This window comes from Tachysurus fulvidraco, chromosome 20 (assembly GCF_022655615.1).
Source record: "Tachysurus fulvidraco isolate hzauxx_2018 chromosome 20, HZAU_PFXX_2.0, whole genome shotgun sequence".
NCBI classification, from domain to species: Eukaryota; Metazoa; Chordata; class Actinopteri; order Siluriformes; family Bagridae; genus Tachysurus; species Tachysurus fulvidraco.
In genome coordinates, this window is record NC_062537.1 from 8,144,674 (window position 1) to 8,164,282 (window position 19,609).

The 19,609-nt window shown below is 36.4% G+C and overlaps 1 protein-coding gene across 1 annotated transcript in view; it reads right to left on the reverse strand.

Annotated features, from left to right (window-relative positions):
* rxfp2a (relaxin family peptide receptor 2a) overlaps window positions 1–19,609 on the reverse strand; it is a 69,705-nt gene that overhangs the window by 4,273 nt on the left and 45,823 nt on the right. Inside the window, exons 7-15 of the mRNA XM_027137489.2 lie at window positions 18,269–18,340; window positions 16,244–16,315; window positions 10,263–10,337; window positions 3,917–3,988; window positions 2,601–2,672; window positions 2,335–2,406; window positions 1,253–1,324; window positions 1,082–1,153; window positions 750–979 (exon numbers count right to left, since the gene is read on the reverse strand). Of these exons, the coding sequence (XP_026993290.1) occupies window positions 750–979; window positions 1,082–1,153; window positions 1,253–1,324; window positions 2,335–2,406; window positions 2,601–2,672; window positions 3,917–3,988; window positions 10,263–10,337; window positions 16,244–16,315; window positions 18,269–18,340 (809 nt within the window). The remainder of the gene's footprint in view (window positions 1–749; window positions 980–1,081; window positions 1,154–1,252; window positions 1,325–2,334; window positions 2,407–2,600; window positions 2,673–3,916; window positions 3,989–10,262; window positions 10,338–16,243; window positions 16,316–18,268; window positions 18,341–19,609) is intronic.

Sequence of the window (19,609 nt, forward strand, 5' to 3'; positions counted from 1 at the left end):
CCACTTAACTCCTTAAGTGTTCACAGCATATGCTCCGGATCAACTGCCAGGCTAAGGCAGTTATAGAAGATATATAATTAAATGCCTATAAAGTTTATCTAGTTCATTTAAAATGTCTATTAGAGGAAGGTCAAATTTGGAATAGAATTTTCTAAGCAGAGGGACATTTTTACACTCATTTGAGGGACTCATTTGACTAGCTGATTACAATTTATAACACTATTTTTATATGAGTGACTGTCTGCACACATTATCCTCCACAGCTGATAATGGCTATGGTAATTATCTCCATGCTGCAAAAAAAAAAAAAACGTCAGAACAAAAAAATTGCCTGAACCTGTGCAACCCAGTCCTCACAGGACATCATGTCCCTTTCACTGAGATCACACGTACCACAAAACCCAGCCACATACAGATTAAAACACAAGCAGCGGCATTTATCTCAACATGACGATCTTTCGCATTAAATCTTTTTATGATTTATTTTACTACTGTTCTTGTCTCTGAGGCTAATATTCCCATTCATCATTGTGCCACCATTATTCTAATAAAATCCATTTCACTGTCTCTATTGTATCATTTACACACAAATGGATTGTCTTTTCGAATCTGATAATAGTGACTGTGTGTGAAGCACTTGATTTTATGTCATCAACACAAAAAATGTTTAGCAGTTTGGCAAGTGTGTGTTTCAGTAAATAGATGAGCGATAGAATGTTTTGTGCTTCCTCTCTGCAATGTAAACCTACAGCACAGGACTTTGATGCACACTGCATGTAGGTTGTTCTCTGCACGAATGCACGATCGCATTCCAATAACGAAGAGATTTCCAAAGCAGGTAATGAAGGCCATGACCCAGACGGACACTCTTAGGATCACGTTGGCCAATAGGTCCTCAAATGATGAGATCCCGTCTGTGTTGGGTTTGCACTTCCGCACATGCGGTGCGTAGGAACAGTAGCGAAAATCCTTAAAATATCTGCACAGAAGAGTATTGAAGCTGATAAGGAATACATATGTAGAGAATGCACTAGGCAAATCCTGATGCAGCTTTTAACATAGGAGAACCTACAGAACGTACATGTAAGACAGTTTACTCATTGGGAGGAACATCTTCGTTTGTATATCAGGAATCTCAATGTCCTCCAATCCTCTGCAAAACACAATTTGAAATCATAATGCTAATTTTATATATAACCATTTTGCACAATATGGTGTAATTTTTTCCAACAAAATCTCTTTGTTTACTCACAGAGACTCAAGCTGAATCAGGTGATCGAAATGACCAGCATGAATGTGAAGCAAAGGGTTGTGGGATATATTTCTGAAAAGAAATCCAAAACAGAAGTATATCTTTAATTTAATCAAAATTTTATAATTTAAGACTAATTATATATAGTTTTTAATTTATACAATGATCAGGCATAACATTATGACCACTGTGTTGGTCCCCCTTTTGCTGCCAAAACAGCCATGACCCATTGAGGCAGGGGCTCCACTATACCCCTGAAGGTGTGCTGAGGTATCTGGCACCAGGATGTTAGCAGCAAATACTTTAAGTCCTGTAAGTTGCAATATGGGGCCTCCATGAAACATTGCCCAAAGCATCACACTGCGCAGACTTGCCTTCTTCCCTTTGTTCATCCTGGTTCCATGTGATCCCCAGGTGAGTGACACACACCTGGCCATCAACGTGATGTAAAAGAAAACACAATTTATCAGACCTGGCCATCATCTTCCATTGCTCCGTGGTGCAGTTCAGTTTGTTGCCACTTCCGGCAAGGGACAGAGGTCAGCATGGTAACCATGACTGGTTTGTGGCTATGCCGCCTTATATGCAGCAAACTGCATTGCACTGTGTATTCTTATACCTTTCCATCAGAACCAGCACTGACTTCTTAAGCAATTTGAGCTACAGTAGCTCATCTATTGGATCAGACCTTACGGGCCAGCCATCGCTCCCCACGTGCATCAGTGTGCCTTGGCCACCCATAAACCCTGTCGCCAGTTCAACACTGTTCATTCCTTATACTACAGTTGATCGAAACTGACCACCGGGAACTGGGAACACCCCACAGTTTTACAGATGCTCTGACCCAGTTGTCTAGCCATCACAATTTGGCCTTTGCCAAACTTGTTCAAATCCTTACACTTACCCATTTTTTCCCCACTTCATATCATAATCAGTGTTATTCACTTCATCTGTCAATGGTCATAATGTTATCCCTGATAAATGAATATATTTTTCATTTTATGTATTTATTATAGTGATACTATATTATTTAAATTATTATTAGTTTATTAAAGAATTCTATATTTTGATAGATGACTCACAGTTTCAATAGTGATTTTAAATTCTTAAATATGCTGTTGGGGAGATCTGCAATACTGTTGCAAGACAAATCCCTATGAAGACAGGAAAGAAAAGGACAGGAAGGGAAAGGAATGGAATGGAACAAAGGAATTTATGTTAGTAGAAGCATGTGCCTGTGGAAAATCAAGCCGTAAATGTAACAGATTTTGGATCAGGTCGAAAATGTACTTATTTACTAATAAGAACCAGAGGTACGTTGCTTTAACGCTCTCTTTGATGTACTTACAGCTCTGCCAATGCTCCAAGGGACTGAAAAGTGCTTTCAGGAAGAGTCCTAATTTTATTGTCACGCAATGATCTAAAAACAGGAAAGGACCGTTTTAAAATGCCATGACTAATGAACACTTAATAACAGTAACTGTTATCATCAAAATAATAGACATGAGCTATAATGAGCAGCTTGTATTTTCTCTCTAGGGCACAATAACCTAAGTTGACACACATGCTAACACACACACACACACACACACACACACACACACACACACACACACACACACACACACACACACACACACACACACACACACACACACACACACACACAGAGTGACTTTTCATTTATTGAGACTGGGAATGTGTTGTGACAAAAAGAATGGTTTCTCACCTACAGCACCAGACAATGTGCCTTACCAACTAGGAACCAATCTGATCTCTGGTCTAATCTTGATCCTGATCTAATCTTACTGTGTGTAGACTTTCTGTGCATGTTCTCCCTCTGTGAGTTTTCTGTATTCTCCAGTTTTCTCTAACCTCCCAAAAAACAAATGAGAATGTGTGAATGGTACAACGGTTTTGTTTACGTAAACCTGACCAGGATAAAGCTGCCACCTTAAAAAGAGTGAGTCAGTATTCTTATGTATTTTCACCTGTTCATTAATGCAGTTATCCAATTAGCCAATCATGTGGCATCAGCACAGTGCTAAAATCATGTTTCCAACCTAATGAAAAATGTATGATCTCTATCACTTTGATCATGACATGGTTCTTGGTGCCAAATGAGCTCGATTGACTATTTCAGAAACCTCTGAACTCCTGGGATTTTCAAAGTTTATACCAAATGGTGTGAAAAACAAAAGACATCCTGTTAGCAGAGGATCTTCACACTGAAACTCCTAGTTGATGAGGGAGATCAAATTCTGTTGTCCACTTTGATTGAGACTCATATTTTTGTTCTTGGCTGACAATCATGGAACCTAAAGTGGTCTTCATATCGTAGCTCATCTAACCTCAAGATTTGATGTATGGTGCAATATTCTTACTACTGTATATAACAACCATGACACAGTTAAAGTCACAAAGATCCTATATTTTTCCTTCTGATGTTTGATGTGAACAATGCCTGAAGCTCTCGACTTGTATCGGCATAATTTTATGTATTGTTATGCTGCCTCATGATTGGTTCATTGTATTGTCAAAATGTCAAATGTATTCCTATTAAAGTGGAAGGTGAATGTATTGTGTCCATACATTAACACCATAACACTATCAAACCTTAAGCATAATAAATATAACAATACAACAAGGCATTAAAGAACTTACAGTACTGTGAGTTCACTACATGTTGTGAGAGTGGAGTAGTTCAGCACTTCAATGTGGTTCTCAGCAAAATCCCTGGGTAGAGAGAAATGGAGTATAAACAATATAAATTTCAGAATAGAAAACAACAGTTCTACAGACCCATGAATTTGTTAATATTACACCCGTTTAACCATTGACAAGAAAATGGAAATTGAACAACCACGCATGGCATTTTACTGTCTCATTGTTCCGACTGATGGACTCAGTTCTGTGTTGACTTGATTTATAAAGTTTTGTTTAGATTAAACCGGTGTAACTGTTTACTATGGAAATTCACTACAAAAAAAAGACAATTATAATAGCTTGTAAAAAACACATTGAACCATTACCGTGTCACCAATAATCCTGATTAATTTTAAATGTTTATTTGATTTTTTTTCAGTTTAAATATTTTATCATTATATGTTGGAGAGTTTTTTATTTTATCATTATATGTTGGAAACCTTTGAAATTCTAATGTTGAAACAACAGAAATAAGTACAATGAAATTTTACTCTTAAGTGTCACTTACTTTACACATACCGCTAATAGTCTAAGTTAATAAAAAATTTTTCGTTTAATAAAATCAAAAAGTGAAAAAAAAGTACTAGAAACTTAAAATACTTAAGTTAGTTGAATAGTTTTATAAAATTAATTTGACACTTCTCAATCTATTTAATTATTTTGAGCATTTGGATTTACAGTACTGACTGCTTGAAAAAGTCGAGGTTTCACCAAAGCAGAAATCATGGGATGTAGGATTATTTTCAATTCTAATTTTTTAGCTTCTGAAGTGGGAGAATTATTCAAATGCTTCTGTGCCATGTCTTGGGCTAAACAATATGAAAGATAGGGTGGTGGGAGGGAAAGCGGGCTCTTTAATTACTTGGAGTAAACACAAAGAATCGGTAAGCAATATATCAATACAATCATCAACTTTATTATTATGAACTTTTAACCTAAACCTAAAATAATAAAATCATGACATATATCTGTCAGATCAAAGGTATGACATTTTACCTATCAGTAAACATTATATAATTACAGTCATAAACATTTTATTTATGATTTTATCATTTTATTATGGTTTATGGTTTTATTGTTTTATTGGGGCAATAAAACTGTCAAAAAATAGAGTAAGGAAACGCCCTTTAAATCTCTCTGCTCATTTCCACTCTTGTCAGAAGCAATGCTTTTCATAGCAAAGGATCACTGATGGGTTTTTGGAAAGAAGGTGCCAGAAGCCAGTTGAATACTCATGTGCAAAGGCACAGCATGTACCATTTCCAATGAACTGACAAATAATAGTGAACCTACAAAAATACTTTCATTTATTTATACTTATTTTCACTTTTACATACATCTCTCTTCACAAGCCTGCAGTTCAATATGTTGGTTAATTACATGAACCAGATACACAACTTTTAAAATAACACAAACAATTATTTTCAAATAAGAGCCATCAAAGTACATAGATCAAGACTAACAACAACTGTCTTTACAGAACTTGCACTATTTGATGAGTATTGATGACGGAATATGCTCCTTCTCTCTCTCTCTCTCTCTCTCTCTCTCTCTCTCTCTCTCTCTCTCTCTCTCTCTCTCTCTCCTCTCTCATCTCTTCTCTCTCTTCTGATATATACTATATATATATATATATATAATATATATATATATATATATAATATAATCTCTCTCTCTCTCTATCATCTCCCTCTCTCTCGCTCTCTCTCTCTCTCTCTCTCTCTCTCTCTCTCTCTCTGTATATATATATATATATATATATATATATATATATATATATATATATATATATATATAGTATAGTAATTGCCAATAGCCAATCATCTGGCAGCAGTGCAATGCGAATCAAAAGCATGCAGATGCAGGTGAAAAGCTTCACATCAAACATCAGAACGATCTCTGAGACTTTGATCATGACATGGCGGATGGTACCTGATTTTAGTACTTTATACACTGTTGATCTCCTGGGATTTCTTTTACACACAACAGTCTATAGAGTTTGCACAAAATGGCACTCATTAAATCACTTTTTACAGCCATGGTGTGCAGAAAAGCATCTCAGCATGCATAAAACATCAAACCTTGATGTGGATGGAATACAGAAGTTCACACTGGTCTCTCTCAACGTATATCAGCCTGCAGACCCTCCACTCACAGGATGTGTTATCGCTAGGGTTGAGAAGCGAGAACCGGTTCTTATTCTGTTTTTTAACAGAAAACAGAACCGCGCAGAATTTTTAAGTTTCGGTTCCAAACACGGTTCCGATGTGATGACAGGCAAAGCGCTGGGAGCGGTCACTTTAAATAGCCATGTCATAGCCGTGGTTTCTTACATGTTTTCTTAAGGGTTTTTCAAAACTGTTGAACATAGACATGGATTGTATCACCTGATTACAAAGTATTGGTATAGAACATGAACTAGAACAGTCAATGACCATGTTTGATTGTAATCATTATATTTTCCAAAGGTTTGAATTAACACAAATTTGTACTTGTACAATGTATTCATAGTTTGATCCACAAGGTACTTTTGTACAAACTATATGAATTGATTAAATACTCAAATTACCAAAGGTTGGAAACTGTTGCCACAAATTTGGAAGCACAAAATTGTAAATGATGTCTTACTTTACATTGTCCCTTAACCGGGGACCCTTCAGGGTTTGCTTAGATTGGTGAGAAGAAACCACTTGGTAGTTTGAGAATTTGAATGTGAAGAACTAACAACAACTTTGTAATTAACAGGAGTGTTGAACTGGCACCAGGCGTCCTCACCCAATGTTGGTGCTTGACCTCACTAACATGAAGCCAAATCCGCACAGCCTCACTCTAAAGTCTAGAGCAGGGGTGTCAAACTCAGATTTGGCCCACAGTGTAATTATATTTGGCCCGCGAGATCATATCAAATGTGCATTACAGCTGGCTAGCCACATGCTCCTCTAATACTACAAATCCCAGAATGCCTTGCCACTGTATTGACGCATAGTTACGGACAGCAAGTGACCCTCATTCTCTGTTGACAGTCGTTAACAACCATGCTACAGTCACATCGGGCAAGTTAATTCCACCCTTCACAAAAATGGCCAAACGAAAGATGGACAATAGGAGCTTTAAAGACAGGAGGGAGGCAGATTATCTGTTCACCAATATTATTGAATATTATCACTCCATTGTGTGCTAATGGAGCTAACGTGTCTGTAACGAAAGAATATAACATACTGTAAGAAGACACTATGAAACGAATTGATGAGAAGTATAAGGACCTGGACATAAAGCAGAAGCTCCAGAACTCGGAGTAGATGAAAAAAAGTCTGGTTTCCCGGCAGACTATGTTCAAGAAAGCTAAGTCAAAAAGTGAAGCTGCTGTAAAGGCTGTAAAGCGTTATTGTGGCAGCAGAGACTGCAAAATCTGCCCGGCCCTTTAACGAGGGAGAGTTTGTGAAAAAGTGTATGGTCAAAGTTTGCGAAATGAACACCACTGATGTGTCTTTTATTTCAAATTTAATTTCTTATGTTTTTGTAATGTCAAGCTCTGGTTGTTCCAAATCCTGTGTTTAAGCAAAACTAAAGTTTGTTTCCATATGAAAAAGGTTGAACATCACATATCAGTTGCAGTTCATTTTTCAATAAATATTCAGTTTGTCCCGTGACTTTATCTCAGTTTTATATTTTGGCCCACTGTTAACTTGAGTTTGACACCCCTGCTGTAGAGTGGAGTGGAGATTATTATAACAAAAAGGGTTTAACTTGATAAGAGTGCCTATGGTTTTGGAATGGATGGTCAACAAGCAAGGTGGGTGTGATGGTCAGGTGTCCACATACTTCTGACCAGATTATGTATTTCTTAATATTTCTGAATTATTCCTAATATTCACCCTAATCTACAGTGGTGTTATTTGCAGCACAACAGAAACAAGAGTGTTTCTATTTGTTGAACAGGTCTAGTCACTTCTTTAGTCAGAGCTCCGGGTAAATGCATATCTGGCTTATGTTAAGGAAACTGGAGTGGGAGGCAGATATTGTTCCTGGATCACATGCACACACAGTAATGTTCAGATTTATTCATGGTCCATTAGTCTAGCTGGTCATCACAGCACTTTCTACTCTCGGAAAGCAGCTCTTTTTTTGTGACTATCCTCCTGGAAGTCCTGGTATAAGGTCACACTGACCAAATACTACACTGAAAAAAACATCTTTCGAGAGCTCTCTAAACTGATAAAGCCATAGCTTTCTCTCTGTCTCTAAATCACATCTAAAGATGTAGGGAACAAAAGAAGAACCAGACATAATTGCCAACCAGAGCACTTTCAGGACATACCAGACAGAGCTCCACTATTGCTCGTGTGTGTTTGATAAAAATGGCAACTCAGACTGTAACGAGGCCATGAAACACACATTATTCTCTTCTTAAAATTCCAAGAAGCAATGACATGATCCACATTTATTGTCGGATGTAGATGCTGACATTTAGACAGACATCCTGTGGGACTAAGAGATCCACATGCTTCCTGTGGGAATGAGGCAGAAAATATTATATTACAATATTGCATCTGTTACAAGGCAGATGCTGTAACTGTAACACACTTATTGAGGTTAAACTGTGTTTTCTTTAGGCATACTACAGGCATACCAAGCGGATTACAGAATCGGCTTCTCTTTTTTCTTCGGCAAAAAGAGGTTCTTCAGTTTGAGAACATTTTTGCGTCCACAATTTTTGTTACTGAGTAATCAACTTGAATGATTACTTCCCACTACAAACCTTTCGTTTTTTTAACAATAACAATTTTTGGTCTTTACTTCCCAAAAAACGGCAATGATCCATGAATCTCCTTTAGTTCGTAAAGTTTAAAATAATGTTTCTTATCAAGTTCAAGGAGAGACCCTGTCACAGCACCATTATTTTTACGAATATAATCCAAATGCATTTGTTCAGCCAAGACACGCTCTGTGTCAGATGTTCTTATTTATTTTTCCTTTGCACATTGCAAGCAATTCTCAGGGCCTCTACTTCTCTGTGCATAGCTTCCTAAAAAGACATTATTATATGTATAGATGCTAATATAAATGAATAAAGTAACATATTTATTTGAAATATACAAATCAGAACTGCATCATTAATCCAAATTACTTCTAATGTGAAAGCTGTGCTTCCCACCTACGTATTACACTCTCACAGACTTATACTGATGATTCTAACCAAGGTGGCTGCTAGTTCTGTTAAATATGCTTTTCAGTTTTATTGGCAACCATTATGTTATAATGTATCAGAAGATATGATACGATACTGATATGATATAATAAGCCTGATATAAGTCTATTTAGAATTTCTCAATAACTCAACATGGTTTCAATCATGTGTGTAACGATATGAGACATCCAGACGGCATGATCCTAAAGTGTTGGCTTGGTAAGATGACACCACAGAAAAAGGGGGCAGATTCTCACTTCCTATGAACCTGATCCACATTTTTTTCTTTTTTTTAAAGATGAATTAAACTAATGACTGCTATTAAATAAGCATGTGATGTCAAGAGATTCATTGTTGGGTTTATTTGTTCTACTTAAGTTGTCCTTGCGACTCACCACACATGAATGAACAGTCAGTGAGAATGATGTTGCTTTGCACTGTGTTCCATATCATATTAAGTTTGCTTGATTGGTGATTTGATTCGGTGATTGCTTTTGGTCATATTACTGCTCGGCAAGATGAAAGCCAGAGAACAACACAAATCACGTAAAACTGTAGGTCTGAGCCAGTTCCTGTAGCTCACACTGACAAGCTGTTGTAATAAAATTACACAACATACAAAGAAGTTGTAGAAAGCTTGCTGCGATATAATCGTACTTTCTATGAGTGCAAAGAGACTTTTCTCTCCTCTCTAAAAACCAAAAATTAGCATTTTACTGATAGCTTTAGGAAAATTGTTAAAATTCAGATGGGAAATGGGATGTGCAAATTAAACTAAGCATTTTTTTTTTGTTTCTTTCTACTATCCAGCATTTTAGCAAATTATGTCGGTCTGGAAATATTTTATCATATGTCATTTCAGTCTAAATGAAAAATCCAAAGAAAGTTTATTATAAAATCTTTGCAAAAAAAAAAATTTGATTATATAAATGGCTTTATGTGTCTTCTCATATTCTAAATAATATTAATAATATCTGTTTAGGACACAATGAATCATAGTGTATTATTACTGTATATACATATAGTATAAATATTCAGTAAAAGACAGAATACCACAGAATGTTGAAGGAGGTCAGTAAAGAGAAATTTGGACTTGTTGAGGATTATAGCACTCACAGCCAGCTGAGCAGAGGCATGTAGTTACAGAGGCTTAGTTCAGACAGCTGTACCAGGGACGTGTTCACCATGGACCTAAGAGAAACATGGAATGTTAAATCAATCAGCATTATCCTTTACCACTAAAAGAACTAAAATACGTTCTTTTACAGAATCTGCATATTGTTTCACATATTTTCACGTTTTCACTGTCACTTAACTAAACTCCCACCCATCACACCAAGTGACAAAGCTAAATAAAGAGAGCACTTCTAATAAGCTGAAAATCCTACAAAAGGAAAAAATGATTACATCTTTCAAAAACAGCCAGTGAGCCGATACACTGATGCCAGGTCTAACATCCAGCTTCTGCTGAACATTATCACAGGCATTCATATAATCCCTCCTGTTTTCTATTAAACTATAAAAAGGGGTTTTTTTTTGTCAGAAAGCATGAAAAAAAGTGCAGGGAATTACTGCTGAAAAAAATCTAAGAGCATTTTTTTAAGCAACAGGCAGACTGGAAGCAAAAGAAATCAGTGATAAGAGTGAAGAAAATACAGTATGTATTTTGCGTAGGAGAGTGTGAGTGTACACAAGAACAAGTAATCACTAAACATGCCAAATCTCCACTGTTTTTCATAATAAAGAAGGTGCATTAACGCAGAGCCTACAGTCTATGTCACTGTAAATGGAGAATGCTTGTATTAGTCATCAGTGGATGTTTTATTTAACATCTGGGATGCACTTAAAGAGATACAACTGAAAAAGAATAGAGGCCTACAACAGAGAGACAAATCTAATAGAAATAATGACAATGTTGATGATCATTTGGAAGTGATTAAAGCTCACTGTTTGTTTCCTGGTCTCCTGCACGATTCAGCACAAACACATGTAAACAGATTGAGCAGCTCAACAATGACAATGTTGGCTATGGGGAAGCAGTTTACAATTTCTACAAGGAACTTTAGAAAAACAAAACCCACACAGACACACACAAACACACACACACACACACACACACACACACACACACACACACACACACACACACACACACACACACACACACACACATACACACACACACACACACGCACAAACACACACACTCACTCACTCGCTTTTAACACATTTAAACAGATTGAGCAGCTCAACATAAAATTGTTGGCTATGGGGAAGCATTTTACAATTTCTACAAGGGACATTAGACAAAAAGCACACACACACACACACACACACACACACACACACACACACACACACACACACACACACACACACACACACACACACACACACACACACACACACACACAAACACTTTTATTTTATTAGCCAAGTGATAATAGGAAATCAATTCCATGTGCAAAGGAGATGACAGCACCTGTTTTTTATAGTATGTGCTGTATATATTGCTTGTGCTTTATTTGGGGGTTTTAAGGGGATGCAAATTCTCAAAAGAAATAGGAATTATGTCTCATGGGGATAACAGTTTGAATGTGGCTGTTCTAATAGAAAAGGTGAGCATATGACTATAGTGCTGCTTGATGGAGCTGCACAATTCTTAAGCATCATATACATATTCAATCATGGTGTCAGTTATGATTTATATCCAGTGTAATTAATCATTTTAATTTACAGTTTTTTTCAGTTGCTAACAAGCATTGTTCAATACCGAAAACCACATTTTCAAAACTCTTCACACAGTCTGCATTGCCAGCATGAATGTGTGCCAAACAGTTAATCTCACCTACAAAACTCACTCAGACCAACATACACTGGCAACAATTCTCATTCAGAAAACACACATTTCATTCACAACACACTGACCTAAAAACCCCTAACAACAGGAAGCAGTACATAATTGATGAACTTTTCTTTTTTAAAGTTTCAATGATTTTCCACATAAATCAGTTCTTCATATAGAATACTGTAACACAATTTCACTTTATTGAAAGCATTTGTAACACCAATGAATCAGAAATGAATCAAAATTTATTTTTTTTATATGAATATAGTACTTGAAAATTATAACCAAAAGGTAAAAAAGAGGGGAAAAAACTCCAGGGCTGATTCAAGGAACACAGGATAAGATGTTACTATTCTTTGTGCAAGCATTTCCAAGAGTTCATGAACAGAGAACCGGAAGAAATTTAGGAACGCATCATCAGTAGTGTACCTTTGGTTCCTAGGGTGTTTCGGCCTTTCACACTATACACCCTCCCCAGAGGCAGCCAGCGACAGGGTGATCAGTCCTACGCTTGTGTCCCATACCCATTTAGTCATAGGAGTTGCCTTGTTGTTGATAGCCAACATCCCATGGGACTATGCATGGCAGGGGCTCTCCTCCTCCCTGAGTCAAACATTCTTGACCGCATACCTCCTGATCCTCTCACTTCGGGGCTCAGCTGGGGTCTTTCCTCTTCATCCAGAGCCATTGACTGCTGCCTTCTGCCGCCTCCGATACAGCTCTGAACGCTGAACGCTGGCTCTGGCCCTTAATTCCCAGGTCTCTAAACAGTCTGGTCATAGATGTTGCCACAAAACCTCTGCAGCCCACCTCCACTGGTCGGACTTCTGTGTTCCAGCCATGATGCCGTGCTTCGGCAGCTAGATCGGCATAGCGCAGATGTTTTCGCTCGTAGGCCTCATCTACCGAGTCCTCCCAGGGTACTGTGAGCTCAATAATGAAGACCTTCTTTAGCGAACAGGACCAGAGCACCATGTCAGGTCTTAGGGTGGTGGTTGCGATCTCCGGCGGAAACACAAGTTGCCGACCAATGTCAGCTAGCATTTTCCAATCGCGGGCCAAGCGCAGCTGGTCTCGCTCTGATGGTGTAGAGCTGCTCTTCTGTGGTTTTGCCCCTTCGCGGACAAAAGTTGTCCATAAGGGGTGTGATTCTTCTGGGGTGGTAGGGAGTTAGTGGCAACTCGTTTATCCTCCAGGGCAGACGCAAGGTTTTTTAAGACTTGGTTGTGATGCCAAGTGTAGCGTCCTTGGGTGAGGCTTGTTTTACACGCTGTGAGAATGTGCCTGAGGTTAGCTGGCATGGAACAGAGGGCACATTCCGGATCTTCACCATACCATTGGTGAAGATTATCTGGTGTTGGAAGAACGTCATATGTTGCTCTGATGGAAAAGCTCAACCGCTTCGCTTCCATGGCCCACAGTTCCTTCCAGCTGATCTTCCTCTTTTCCACACGCAATTTTGCAATGATAATAAAAAAAGAATACATAAAATACATTCTACACATTACTGTAACGTGTGTAGTTGTTCATTATAGTAAATTACCGTTCTAGTCTGCTCTCTCTCTTGCATTTGGCCACAAGTTCTCATCAACATCATCTATCACCTCCACGCAGATAAAAACTCCTCTATGGGGTATGGGGAGGCAGGTACAGTCTAATACTGACATCCTGGGATGTGCTGCAAACCACTCTGTGACTGCAGCAGAGTGGTGGAATGCCACATTATCCCACACAACAATGAAGAAAGGGGAATTTGATGCCCTTTGGCTTCTCTCCTCTGCTGGCACAAGAAGTTGAACATGTAGGTCATTTAGAAATGAAATGAGCCTCTCTGTATTGTTGGGGCCAATGAGTGGTTTGTGTAACAACAAACCCTGCACACATCGTGATGTTAACGCCCCTTTGGCCTGGGACCTCCACAGTCGCTCTCTGTCCCATTACATTTCTTCCCCTGCGTCGTGTTTTTGCCAGGTTGAATCCAGCTTTATCCACAAAGATAAAAGTATGTGGAACTCGTCTGGCTTCCATCTCCATTACTTTCTAAATTGCAGACAGTTTCACAGTAATTGACATTACAGTTTTTACAATCACTATGACAGTTTTTTCAATATATTTAACAAGTTTCCTAAACTCTTAACGCACCAACACACCTAAAACTCACTATTGGCAAAGCGGATAATTTCATACTCAAACTCACACATTGTAAACTAAACCCCAAAACTAATTTTCAAAATACAATAATAAACTAACTAACACAATGCACTATGTCTAACAAAACACTGCAAACATGTTTTAAAATCAAATAATTATTCAAAACACTAACACAGTCAATCATAACACAATTACAAAAAAACACTATCATCAGCAGAAATTACAGAAACTGCATTATTTTATGTGTCAGGTCTGCCCTTATACAATAGACAGTATATTGTATTGATCATAGATTGTATTTTGCACTGTAGTTTCTTTTGAAGCCTCTTTACATTTTTGTTTTGTTGGGTTTAGTAAATGCATGCATTTTGTTTCTTTTGCTACAGAAATTCAATACAAAAAATGAATGACCATCTCAGAGTAGCTTTATAAAATGTACAGTTTATGTAAAAAAAAATAATACAGACACAGAATTGCTGCAGTAAAGACTTTATTTGCAAAAGGACATCACTGCAAGATATACAAACAGAAAAAGCACCGAAATTATAATAAAAAACAAAGTAATCTTCTAATCTGCCCGGTTGTCTGCATTTGGCCACATGTTCTCATCCACATCACACCTGATATCTTCTCTGGCAAGGCATCGTGGGAAGAATCTTTTGGCATGCCATATCCACCACTGGCAGTGTTCAGCTGTGATGTCTGGTCAGCAACCATTGCATCCAGGAGGGACATTTGGTCATGTGGACGATGGTCAAAAACCTTCCATCTGCAGGCTTAGAAAAACTCCTCAATGGGGTTGAGGAAAGGGGAGTAAGGGGCAAGGAAATGGGACATCACCCTTGTATGGGCGTCAAACCAGGCTTGCTTGCTTGCTTGCTTTCTCTTTCTTTCTTTCTTTCTTTCTTTCTTTCTTTCTTTCTTTCTTTCTTTCTTTCTTTCTTTCTTTCTTTCTTTCTTTCTTTCTTTCTTTCTTTTCTGTTGCTCTATATTGTTCCTTGTATAAGGGCAGACCTTGTTATTGTATAAGGGCAGACCTGACACATAAAATAATGCAGTTTCAGTAATTTCAGCTGATGATAGTGTTTTTATTGTCATTGTGTTATGATTGACTAAATGTTCCTGTTGGAAGAGAACATGTGTTAGTGTTTTGAATAATTATTTCATTTTAAAACATGTTTGCAGTGTTTTTTTAGACATAGTGTATGGTGTTAGTTTATTATTGTACTTTGAAAATTAGTTTTGGGGTTTAGTTTACAATGTGCGATTTTGAGCATGAAATTATCCGTTTTGCCAATAGTGAGTTTTAGGTGTGTTGGTGCGTTAAGAGTTTAGGAAACTTGTTAAATATATTGAAAAAACTGTCATAGTGATTGTAAAAAACTGTAAATTGCAATTAGCTTGTAATGATTATTTTTTTAATTTTTGGCTATAAAATTGAGAATATTATAAAATAATTTTTAAAATACTGCATAAATGCTTGGAATTTGCCATCATTCTGTTTTGAATGTGTTTTTAATCATTTTGAATGCAGTGTTAGCATTAGAAAAATGTGCTGAAAATACATAGTATTTTGCATGTTGTGGAGTACGAATGGGAAAAGAGTTCCTGAATTTTGAAAAGTGTGGTCACTGAATGCATTTATTTTGTCTGAAAGCAATGAAAAATGGTTCACAGTTTGGTCTGCATTGACTTCTGTTTCACAGACTGTGTGAAGAGTTTTGAAAATGTGGTTTCAGTATTGAACAATGCTTGTTAGCAACTGAAAAAAACTGTAATAAATACAGATTTTGATGAGATGAGATGGCACAGTAATCAACAAAGATACAGTAAAGTACTGTCATGCTACACTTCAACAGCCCAACAAAGTAAAAGAGGATGTGATGAGAATCTAAAATGAATTATTAAGTGCTTCTTTACAGAAATTAATCAAAATAATACAAGCCATTTCAGGCCAAAATAATTATCATGGGAAGTATCGTGAAAAAGCCCTTTCACATAGCTAACACAAACTAATATAAAATTACACATACAGCTAAGGGAACCTATATTATATCAATCCGATGAAAGTATTAATCAAAAGATGAAAATTACTCACAGAAATATTAATGACTTGAGACCAATGAAGATATCATGTGAGATGCTCCTCAGTGGGTTGTGGTCCAGCACTCTGAGAAGAAAAGATTTAAGACATGAGTCTGAGGTATTACCTCTTTGTCTGTAAATACACTGTCCCTTAGTTCTATGTAGAAACCTACAACCAAGTGTTTACCTAGAGAGAGAACCCTTTTAAGAAGATTTAAATCTAGAACCCTTTTTAAAACTATAGCTCATGAAAAATGTGTCTCGTACAATATGGTGTCTAACTGTGCAATCATACATCATAGCAAACTTGGAAACATTAATAATATTAATAATATCAATAATAACTCTTTAGGACCCAATGAATTATAGTATATTATTACTGTATATACATGTAGTATAATTTATCATCAAATGTAAATTTAACTTTTAAAACATTTCCTTATTGAGCATCTCACGCTTTAAACAATTGCATGATTTATCTGATAAATGATAACACATTTACTTAAACAATTATATTTCATTAGCCTTGGATTTTTGTGCAGTGTTTTAATATAAATCATCATTTATACAATTATTTGAATAGTTTGTTCACTGCTGGCCAAAATATTATATTTTGAATTTTGAAGCAAAAAAAGAGTAAACACAGTCGCTGATGCATGAATCATTTCTTTATAATTGCTCAACTATAAAGTCCAAAAGTTTGCACACTTTTCCAGTTGTAAAGTCGTTATGCCTTAACTGCCATGTTAGGAAATTAGAAATTCTCAGACTCTTCAAAGATTGTTCTAACAATGAACAACTCCACAATAGGCTCCTTTAAGCAGCTGACAGAATATTTATTAATGAAGATCCCTACAAAAGAGGGGAAGGCGATTAAAAAAATAGCAAAGATGACCATCTTGCAGACTTCATTGTCTAAATTGTAATAATGAAATGGCAATTAAATGCAACAGTGTAAGTCTAGCCAAGCATTAAAGAGAACCATTCAGGCAACTTCTAGATAATCTAGATAAGCCAGATGCATTGAGAGAACAAGTGCAACAGGATCAACGTTAAATTGAAAGAAAAAACTGACATCAGTTAATTATGGAGTAGATCTATTATCATTATGTAAACATTGCACAGGAATATGAAAGAATTGATTTTATTAAATAGAAGCAAATTTTGTAAGTGAATGCAACACAGTTAGTCAAGAACCTGAAGCTAAAAAGAGTCTGGTGTCTGCAACAGGACAGCACAGAACCCAGAAATATAAACCATAACCCACAATCCACCATGAAGCACTTCACTTAAAACACAAGGAATAAGGAAGAGTTTAAACAACCAGTGTATGAAGGGCAGCCCAAAAAGTCTGAAAACTGAAAGCATTGTAAAAGAAAGAGTAATATGAGTACTGACTTAGCATATTGTTCACATTTATACCTATGTTGTGAATGAACACCTGAGTTCAGAATTCAGCAGCAATGTGGTTCACCTTTAATTTCACAGCACTTCTATTGGATGTCTATACTTCTGTGGAAAGGTTATATTATTTAATATTCTTTTTATTAGATTTGGTTTGATTGAGGAAAAATGAAGCTATTGATCTATCAACTGTTGTGTAATATTTCTTTTGAAAAGTGTATGAGAGCTGATCTCATGTCCCTTTGAAATCAAATGAGGTTTTGTGCCATAATATGAATATGTTAGCCTTTAGGTTAACTCTACAAAATTTGCATTTAGATATACTGTATGTATCAAAACGTACACTCTCTCTCTCTCACTCTACCATTAATACAGACAAATAATTTTAATGGAATCACTCCATCCTTCAGATTCTCATCAGATTTTCTGTTCAATCAAATTCTCTGTAGAATCGGAACCCAAATAGGTGTCAAGTGCGGCTTAGCAACGGCTGTGAGGTAAGCAAAATGCTATTGTCTATTAAAAACAGGCAGGAGCCACTTAAAATATCAACATATTGAATAACACTGTGACATTCATGACATTTCACAGGGAATTTAAAATGCCATCTCTGTGAAGTATGTGCTGTACTCACAGCCACTGTAATTTATGGAGATCCCTGAATACATCAGGACTTAAAGAAGTGATGTAGTTCTGACTTAGGAACCTGTAAAGAAAAAAGACACAAAGTAAAAATAAGACAAAGAGGGTTTCAGTAGTAATTTTAGTAGTAATTTCTTCACAAATATTTACATATTTCTATAGCAAACTGTCACAAGTTTCCTAGTAATCAAAGCCATTAAGCAAAGATTTAAACACTTTTTGTCATCAGTGAAAATATGACATTGAGAGGCAGATTTTTCAAATATTGGTGAAGAACAAAATTCCCATTTCTTTTTTTTTTACTGTACTTTGCATGCTTTTTTTTAATAAACAGAATCTGCATTTTATAATCTACAATATTTAAAAAAAGGAAAATAAATGGTAAATCTCTTGAGTATTTAATGTACAAGATTCTGCACTATTTAAATGCAAGCAAATTTGAAATACTGAGCATTTTAACTGCTTTGTACCAAAGGTCTGATTTTGCTCATCCTGAATGTCTTCTACTGAAGCACGTGTTCAGATGACTCTCTGGTGAATTTGATCTAAAATGGATCACAAGGTTTTTCACAAACCGAGTGCTCAAGTGCACACTGTTATACTGTTACACTGTAGTGAACAATAAATCTTACAGAGATTTCACTTGTAAGCATGTACAGTACATATATAAATAGTCCACGGGACTTGAGAGTATTTACCACTAGCTGATGTATATGATGACACCAGCATTAGTAAAGAGCTTGCTTCATTTTGCACAGAATTGACAAAGATTGCAAAAACAAGTGGATAGTTTTTACAACTGGGTTAAGGACTGGGTCATGGATTACTGGGTTAAAGTATCCCATATGATACTCACATAATAATTATAACTATAATTATAAAATTACAAAAAAAGGAATTTTAGGGTGCATAGACAAAGTCTGAAAACAAATTCTATTCGATCAGTAAACACGTATAGTTTGTCATACTCTATTATATGTTTTCTCAGTTGATAATAAGCAATGTTTTTGTCTCCTCTTTTCTTTTCTTGTTGAGGAAATTAATTCCAAGATACAGAGACTTGCTGAGATCTTGTTACTGTTATTGTTAAATCTATACTATCATACATTGATGTGGCCCACAGATGAGAAAAATTCTAATATTTTTATATATTACTAACAGCGATTTGTCTGTTCCATCAAGCACCAGTGGACTTGGCACTTACAGTACAGAGCTCTGCTCAGACTTCATTCTTCTGTCACCCATTAGAAATAATCTCCTGATAGACATATTTAAATGAGCCTCTGACTAATGACCGAATAAAAAATGCTTGCATGCTTAAAATATATCGCTG